The sequence below is a fragment of the Helianthus annuus genome, chromosome 4 (genome assembly GCF_002127325.2).
Source record: "Helianthus annuus cultivar XRQ/B chromosome 4, HanXRQr2.0-SUNRISE, whole genome shotgun sequence".
Taxonomy (NCBI): Eukaryota; Viridiplantae; Streptophyta; class Magnoliopsida; order Asterales; family Asteraceae; genus Helianthus; species Helianthus annuus.
The window spans coordinates 139,410,624-139,420,241 of NC_035436.2; the positions used below are offsets into that span (position 1 = coordinate 139,410,624).

The 9,618-nt window shown below is 41.1% G+C and overlaps 1 protein-coding gene across 1 annotated transcript; it reads right to left on the reverse strand.

Moving 5' to 3' along the window:
- Positions 1–1,065: 1,065 nt before the first annotated feature.
- On the reverse strand, positions 1,066–3,072 carry LOC110934685 (putative F-box protein At5g50220). The gene is made up of 2 exons (XM_022177549.2): positions 2,606–3,072; positions 1,066–1,669 (listed from the first exon to the last, which is right to left on the reverse strand). Exons 1-2 carry the CDS (start codon positions 3,070–3,072, stop codon positions 1,102–1,104), a joined length of 1,035 nt encoding a protein of 344 aa, XP_022033241.1. The 3' UTR covers positions 1,066–1,101.
- Positions 3,073–9,618: the final 6,546 nt, after the last annotated feature.

The window sequence follows — 9,618 nt, forward strand, 5'->3', positions numbered from 1 at the left end:
CAAATTAGGTGAATTGACGCGACACTGTTTGATTGGGTGAATGAGAAGTTTACCTATTTGGAATAGGTAACCAATCTCTTCACCCTTATACCTGTTACTTATTATTGAGGAATACCATCACGTATAGTAATTAGTACGGTTTAAAACAATAAATGTTTTGAACTAGTTATAGTACAATGCTAGTTTTACACCTTACATTTTGCATTTTGCATTTTGCATTTGAGCTTTTAGTTTAAAGTGGTTCAGCCGTTCAGGACCTTGTCCTTAAAATACATTAACATTGATTTCCTTGACATTCCTCTATTCAGGCGTGACGAGAGAGGATAGTCTAGGACAATGTTTTAAAAACCGGTTTTTAAGTCATACTGGATTGGGCTTTAAAATGGTTCAAACGATTGAACTGGATTGTATCGGGCGGTTGAACCGGGTTACTAGTTAACCCTATAAATTCCATAAAATACAAATTCATCTAAAAAACAATCAACTCTCAACTTTGATTTATGTAACTGATCATAGCTTTATCTAAAAACAACTATTTTTATTGTAAACTATTAGGCATTTTAAGAATATTTTTATTAGTTATACACAATATTGCATTGTACGAGGTGAGTAACAGTTTCAACAACGATTAAATATTGGAATAGAAGACACTATATTAATTATCGGAAATATGGAAGATCAATATTACCTTAATATCGTATTTTATTAAAATTAAGAAACCAAATCTTAAGATAATGCAAACCGGTTCAACGGTTTAAACCAATAGAACCGGATTTACCGTCGATACATAAGACATACCGTATTCAGGTTTTACTGGCCTTTATTGTACCGGACTTGTGTCTGATATCCGGTTTAACTGGTATAACCGGCCGGTTCATACCAGTATTTAAAACATTGGTCTAGGATAATCATGTTAAGAGAAATGCTAATAATCATTTTTTTTTTTGATTTTTAGCAAAGTTAAGATGAATAAGTGATTTATGGATTTAACTTACTTTCAGGTTTTGATACATAGAGCAAAGAATCAATCCTTAAAAAAGTTTTTTTTCAACTAACATTCACGCCAACTCTACTACATGTGATTGTCTCTTTTTAAGTCTATCATAGACATTTGTTCTCTCCAAAATCAACTGGTTCAAAATCTGATCGCAACAAGAACGCCTCACAATGTGGAGGACTCGATATGACATTACTTGTCATATTTTCGTCTCCTAACCCGTGGAATATAACTTTGTTATCATCCAGCGTAACACTCGTATTTGAATCATATAAACGGTTGAGCGACACCATTGTATCTTCATCTTTGTTCAAAACATATGTTTTCTCCCATGTTTCATCAATCGTGAGAACCCAAAACTCCCAAAAACCGTTAAGTTGTTTACAGGCAAACCCTAATTTGCCTTCATACTTTACGAGCTTCCGATAAGGGTACAGCTCAATGTCGCGGGTTGTATTTGGGGATGAAAAGGTTGTCCATTCTTCCGAATATGTGTCGAACTTCATGACATCATTATTCGTCAATAAAATGTAGATTGAACCCCTAGCGGTGATCGATGGTCCAATCAAGAACACACTATGTGGCAATGTTACATGACTTAGTTGTCTCCATGTCCATGTGATTGAGTCGAAGACTTCACAACAATATGTACTCGGCCAAATCAAACGTTCACTAGGAATAAAACAAGATTAATAACTTAAATACATACCACACAAGTTCCGGATGCCACTCAATATACTTTTATCTGTCTATTTCACGTGTTAAATTACCAGAATCATGAAATAACTTACCAAAATAACAAACCATTGGGTTTTTTTTTTTTTTTTTAAATCCAAAAATTACCGTTGGAATCACGGAACCAAACAACACCGAAGTATATAATGTTCTTTATTAGATTTAAGACATAAACTCATTATTCCGAATAATGAGTTTATTTTTAATTTTTTTTTCACAAACTTGTAGATGTCGTCTCTACAAACTCTTCTATAGCAACGACTTTTGTGGTCTATAGGGACGAGGCTGTAGAGACAAATTTTATAGACACGATATGTCGTCTCTATAGGTGAAAAAGGCCTATAGAGACAACATGTCCTCCATATAAGCTGAAAAAATGTCGTCCCTATAATGTTTTTTTCTTGTAGTGAAAGCTTTAGAGGGTGTTTGGGATTACGTTTTGAAGTGATTATTTGATTTCGTTTGTAATACATAAATAATCTAAAAAAGTGTTTGGATGAAAAAATGATTATCTGTCTCCAACGCAGTTTTGGAGAAGCATGTACCTACATGCTTTTTCAAAACGCAGTTTTGAAAACACAAAATTTATTTTGAAAACGCATAATCTATTTTGAAAACGTAACACCAAACACCCTCTTAAACTCATATCATTAACAAGGGGTTAACAAATACTTTTGACCAAAAGTTTCGGCACAACGAAGTTCATTATTTTGGTCAGTTTTTCGGGCCAAACGTAAATGAAAAACTGAAAACGACCCATAACCAAACCTAACTCATTCGTAAAAAAGAAACCGAAAAACCCCTAATTCGGTTTTTGGTTAGGTTTGAACCCAAAACGAACCATACACCCCTTTGAAGTATACATACACTTACCTGTATCCGGGTTGGCATAATCTCACGATCTTGTATCGCAATGGCGTAGAACGGACAACGACAACCGCAACCATGATGGTTTTATACGTTTTTATGAGATTAGGCGGCAACAATAAAATCTGTTTAGTCGCAGGTTTACAAATAGTGTACAAAACCCTTCTAGGAGTATTAGTCTCCAACACCAAGATTCCTTGTTTGGAAGATGCTAGGATACGAGCAAATTTTGGTAGAAAACTAAGATCAAGACTGCTGGATTCACGTGACGGTATGAATTGTATGCATTTGGAGTCGGTTTGTAGGATTAAACCGGAGACGATGTTGTTTCTTTTCTTGTACATGTTGAGAAGACACGGATCATATGATAACTTGTTGAATTCTTTGTTTGAACAACGTATGGCATCAAGAGTTTTTAATGATGTTCGTGACAGAATCTCCATCTTCATGTCGTATGGAAGCTTGGAATCCATTGGAGATGGAGATATTAAGCTAGCTAGGGTTTTTTAGAGGTTGATCAAGTGGAGGTTTTGTCGAATTTAAATAGGTGAATTGTTTTCAAGTCTTTTTGCTATTTATTTTCTTGAGAATCTTGTGTAGATATTTATATATTATATATAATTATAATTATAATATAATATAATGATTTTCCTATCTAATTTAATTTAAACTCTTATACATTAGTTGGAAAAAATATATTTATTATTTATGTATGGACATATTTAAGTTACAAAGATCACGAAAATTGTTCATGAATGCATATAAATTTCGTGAGTCCTTATTGTTTACGTAAATATTAACCTCATCTCTTAATTCTTTTAAATTGGGAGTCCTTATGGATATTCTTATTTTTTAGTATTTCTTGATGGGCTCCACCGTTATATATATATGCATAACCTCCATTCCTCTTATTTTATTAGATTTCAGATAACAAAGAAAAATAGTAATGTGAATTTGCAAGTACTATGAATTATCTGTCTGGCGACTATCCATCTCTCTGTTTATGGATTTACAACATGAAGATTGGCAACAAAAGATCCCAGTGACTGTTCCCAAAACAGACCTCAATGAAAGGAAAACGGATTTCACATCTTCTGGCTTTGTTTTGGGAGCAGTTGTTAGAGTCTCTATGTATGCTATGAAAAAAGTGTTGAAGTATCCTTTTAAGAAACATCCTTGACCAACAAACCGTTGGCGTTAATTCCTGACGTCACAAGTTGGTGAACTTGAGGATCCAAATTGACAAGTTATTTAAATTGGTTAAGTTTCCTAATTACATTATAATTTGTTATGGTAATATATTGGCTAACAAATTTTGGTAGTCTATATAATCCAAGTGAGGGTTTGATATTGACGACGGGGGTAGCCCAAAGACAAATAAAACCATTAATATGCAAAGAGCTTAAAAGGTTGAAAGGTTCATCGGATGAAAAGCTGCATAATGAGTGAATCGAGGAACAGTAACTAGTCATGTCCACCAACTCATCTCACCAACTCACGCTCACCAACTCACAAAGTCAGAGCAGGTCTGTACAGGCACACCCTATTAACCAGGGGTCCAAAGCCTTGAACCTCAAAAGGGGAAACCCTCCATAAGCAAACAGGTCTCACTAGTATAGTCCATACCATTTCGAGAAGTGTCTTCCACTATAAGAAGACAGCTCAATAACACTTCAAGGACATTCCAAAAAGCAGAGAGATTCCTTAATCTCTTGTCATTTGAAGAGTTCTTGTCACTTCCAAATAACTCTTCATCAGATTCATCTCATTCATTCTATTTGCTTTCTTTTCTTGATCCGAGTCAACCTTGGAGAAAGAACTTCAAAGCAAATAACTCAAATATACTAGTGAACCTCCTTCCGCGTTTTGCAAACGTGGAGGGACCCCGCGACCTGCGTTAGGCAAAATCAAACCTTTCAGCACTGTTGCCTGACCAGTCCAGCTACCATCCTTGGTCCCGTGTTTGTTGCATCAACAAGTTGGCGCCCACCGTGGGGCTACGCCGCTGTTTCTCCTCAAAAGAGACCTGGTACGTGTAGCTCCTTCCATTCCAAACCACTATGTCAGAAAGTGGATCTCCGGGAGAGGTAAACCAGATCCCTAACACCTCTACCCCGGGAAGTGGTCAAGCTCACACAACAATAACAACACCTTTTTCAACTCCGGGGAGTACACCCGAGTTCCTCACCTTTAACACACCAACCCCATCCAGATCTGGAGCTCCGTCTCCCAACGTTGGTGTGTCTGACACTCCGACACGCGTTGAACTTACCCCCGAGGGGGTCGCTCATAACTTCCTTGAGCTGAGATCACTTCTTAACCAACATGTGAACAGAGAAAGGGAAAAGGGTGTAAGGATTCGTCTAGATTACGACGAGCCTGAGCCAACGTTATCTCCTGGACCACCTCTACCACCCTTCGTTACAAGAAGTGAAGCCGGTCCTAGCAACCCTTCAAACCTGCACCCTTATCTGTCCACTGTGACGAACCCCACTGTTCATCCCATTCTCTCTTCCCAACCAACTGTTAGTGGTACCCCTCTGGGACACGAGTTAACACTCGACCAACTCCTACAATCCCCGGTGACCAGTTGTCCCACTTCTCTGAATACCACATGGGAGCAGGCCCTGTCCGTGCTCCCTTTAGCACGAAGTGCTGTTGCCAGCACCCCCCTTGGGGTAAATTGCTCGGTTAGTCCTGGAAGCCTTCAAGGTTTCAATTTCGTGCCCAATATGATGTCTCAGATGATGGCCCACTTCCCTTGGCAGCACTTCATCAATCAAGTGCTGGCCACCCAGGGAAACCAAGGCAATAATAACAACGGAGGCACGAGACCTGAAGAGGACTTGGCTAAACCTTACAAGCCAAGCAACCTTTCATGCTTTTCAAGACAGATAGCTGATTATGACTTCCAGTCAAAAATCAAAATGCCTGCCCACATCAAAACGTATGATGGGACCGAAGACCCCGAAGATCATCTTCAAATCTTTACTGGTGCTGCTCGAATAGAAAAATGGTCGAATGCTGAATGTTGCCTAATGTTCATGCAAACCCTCATTGGGTCCGCTAGAATTTGGTTCAACGACCTACCTGCTCAAAGCATTCGAAGCTTTGATGATCTCAGCAGAGGCTTCCTGGCAAACTTCTCCCAACAAAGGAGATACGTTAAAGACGCGACTGTAATCTTCCAAATAAAACAACGAGATGATGAAAGCCTACGAGCATTCATTGAACGGTACAAGAAAGAAGGGCTAACCTACGTGGGGGCTGATGAGAAAATGAGGGTTGCCGGTTTTATGAACGCCATAACCTCCAAGTATCTCACACGAGATTTCAACAAATCTCTACCCAAAACCTTGGAAGAAGCCCTCGAAAGAGCTGAGGCTCACATCCGAGGAGAAGAAGCCGTTGATATCAAGGAACAAAGGAAAAGGGGTTCCGGTTGGCGAAGCAGCAGCCCAGCCAGAAAGAGAGGAAACTTTAATTCTTACGACAGACGCTCAAAGGGTTCAGACCCTCGAAGGGTTGAAGGGCGAAACCCTCCAAGCAGGGATAAGAGTATGAGTTTCACTCCTCTCACCAAAACCCCTCAAGAAATCCTGGCAACGGAAGAGGTCAAGCAAAACTTCAGACCTCCCAGGCCTCTTCCCAAAAGTAGGAAAAACGAGAACTCCACTCAGTTCTGTGAATTCCATGAAGAAAAGGGACATCACACCAACGATTGCTTCCAGCTGAAAAAGAGAATTGAAGAAGCTGTCAAGTCAGGGGAACTTGCCCATTTGGTCAAGGGAGTTCGAGACAAGATGGCCGAAAACAAAGGGAAGGAAGTAAACATGGTATGTTCTGACGAAAAGGTCCCTTACAAGAAGCGACGGTTGGAGGATTGGGAACTTCAGTGTGTTTGCTTCCCCCCAACAAGGAAGGACCCGCTCCCTGGTCCCCTTGTGGTTGAAGCCATCGTGGGTACCTTACAAACGTGCAAAGCATACATAGACACGGGAGCAGCCACTGAAATCATGTTCGAGAAGTTTTTCAATCAACTAAGCAATGAGGAGCGTTCAAGGCTTCAACCCTCCAGGACCTCCATAAAGGGTATCGCTGACATAACCCTGAAGCCTTTGGGGCAAATAACCCTTGATGTTTGTCTTAAAGAGGGATCAAAGGAAAGAACCCGATCGCTAACATTCGTGGTTATCAACATCCCTTCCAACTACGACGTAATCATAGGGAGGCCCGGACAATGTGCATTTTACATGGCTGTGTCTGTTGGCCATGGCACTGTCAAGTTTCCAACCGAGAGAGGGATTGCAACCCTTCAACCCTCTCAGGAAGCTTACCTGATCGAAGGAGAAAGTTCTAATGACGAGAAAGACAAGCAGGGGTTAGTCATCAACCCTAAGTACCCCGAACAGCGGATAAGGGTCAATCCCAACCTCTCTCAAGATACTCTTTCATACCTTGAAAAGCTGCTAAAACACCACAGCGATGTGTTCGCCTGGTCTCCCGAAGACATGACCGGGATCCCTCGAAGCATTGCTGAACATGAGCTGAGAATACCACCGAATGTCAAGCCAGTGGTTCAAAAGAAAAGAAGTTTGGCACCTGAAAGAAGCCTGGCAGCTTGCCAAGAGGTTGAAAAGCTTGTATCAGCTGGCATCCTCCGAGAGGTTAAGTATCAATCATGGATTGCTAATCCTGTCATGGTCCGGAAACCCGACAACTCTTGGAGAATGTGTATAGATTTCAAGGATCTTAACAAAGCTTGTCCTAAAGATTGCTACCCGCTCCCAGAAATTGATCTTAAGGTTGATTCCCTCACGGGATACCCGTTCAAATGCTTCCTTGATGCATACAAAGGCTATCACCAGATCCTCATGAAAGAAGAGGATGAAGAAAAAACGGCTTTCCACACAGACAAGGGCATTTTCTGTTACCAAAAAATGCCTTTTGGTCTCAAGAACGCAGGAGCCACTTACCAACGACTCGTCGATAAAGCCTTCGAAAGCCAAATTGGAAGAAACATGGAAGCGTATGTCGATGACCTGGTAATCAAAAGCAAAACGGAGTACCAGATGCTTGATGACATCCAAGAAACCTTCAAGAATCTTAGAAAGATCAACATGAAGCTTAACCCGGAAAAATGTTCGTTCGGATTTGATGAAGGAAAATTCCTGGGCCATATTGTTGGAAAACAAAGCATCAAGGCCAACCCCAACAAAGTGAAAGCTGTTCTCGAAGCTAAACCACCAAGAACCAAGAAGGAGGTTGAAAGCTTGAATGGGAAGCTTGCAGCCTTAAAGCGTTTTACCTCAAAACTGGCCGAAAGGTCCCTACCGTTCTACAAAACGCTCAAGAATTGTTCAGATAAGAAAGATTTCAGATGGACCGAGGAGGCTGAGGAAGCTTTCAATCAAATGAAGCAGCACCTTGCTTCACTGCCAGATATTGCAGCACCTGAAACCGGGGAGCTCATATCGGTGTACCTCTCAGTTGCCGACGAAGCCATCAGTGCAGTCCTCACCATTGAAAGGGACAAGGCTCAGGTACCCGTCTATTTTTTCAGCAAAACTTTAAAACTAGCTGAAACCAAATATCCTCCCCTTGAAAAACTAGCCCTAGCCTTGGTCCAAACAGCCAGAAGGCTTAGAAGATACTTTCAAGCACATCCTATACAAGTGGTCACTGACCAACCTGTCAAGAACGTGCTTGAAAAGCCTGAAAACTCAGGAAGATTGGCAAAATGGGCAGTGGAACTAGGTGAACATAACATCACCTATGTCCCACGAAAAGCAATCAAAGCTCAAGTTTTGGCTGACTTCCTAGTAGAAGTCCCAAGCCAAAAGACTGAAGAAGTAAACACCACAACCACTGAACCCTCCAACCCTGAAGCCTGGAAACTGTTCACCGACGGGGCTTCAAGCGTTGAAGGGTCAGGAGCTGGTGTAATCCTAATCAACCCTGAGGGGCTAGAATTCACATATGCTCTTCGTTTCAACTTTCAGACCACTAATAACGAGGCTGAATACGAAGCACTGATCGCTGGCCTCCGGCTAGCCAAAGAAATGAAAGTCAAAAAGCTTGAAGTGTTCACTGATTCGCTACTAGTATCAAGCCAAGTCAATGACAGCTATGTCGCCAAGGAGCCCAACATGAGAAGGTACAAAGAAAAATCAAAGGAATTAATGAACACCTTCCAGGCATGCAACATCAAACAGATTCCAAGATCCCAAAACAAAAAGGCTGACGCCTTAAGCAAGTTAGCGTCCCTCACATTCGCCCACCTCACAAAAAAGGTGTTGGTTGAAGTGTTGAAGGCTCGTTCAATTGACGAATTAGAAGTACAAGACGTGGTCACCGAGGAAGATCCAAATTGGATGACTCCCATAAAGAAGTTCCTTCAAAACAACGAACTACCAAGTGATCAAATAGAAGCCGAAAGGGTAAAGATCAAAGCAAGACAATATGTGTTGCAAGGAGAAATCCTCTATAAAAAAGGATACCTTGCACCATTGCTAAGGTGTGTGGGCCCTGAACAAAGCAAGTATTTGGTTAAAGAAGTGCATGAAGGAATATGTGGAGCTCATTTCGGAGCTAGGTCGGTGGTTGCAAAACTCATGAACTTGGGATACTTCTGGCCTTCAATGCATCGGGATACCGTCGAGCAATTGAAGAAATGCGATGCCTGCCAAATCCACTCCCCAATACCAAAAAGTCCAAAACATGACTTGGTCCCCATAACTTCAGCATGGCCATTCCATAAATGGGGAATGGACATAGTTGGACCATTCCCTCCAAGCAAAGGGGGAGTAAAATTCCTGTTGGTAGCAATTGATTACTTCAGCAAATGGCCAGAGGTCAAACCCCTTGCCAAAATCACAGGAAAGCAAATCATAGACTTTGTATGGGAGAACATCATATGCCGCTATGGGCTGCCAGGGGTAATTGTGACCGATAATGGGAAACAATTCGCTGAGAAACCCTTCAGCCTTTGGTGCAAAGAGTACAGGATCAACCAAATC

Excerpts from the sequence above, each read along its gene's own strand:
- LOC110934685 (XM_022177549.2), bottom strand. The coding sequence starts at position 3,072 with ATGGATTCCAAGCTTCCATACGACATGAAGATGGAGATTCTGTCACGA. Across the intron at positions 1,670-2,605 it reads TTATGCCAACCCGGATACAG|TGAACGTTTGATTTGGCCGA; the intron begins GTAAGTGTATGT and ends TTTTATTCCTAG.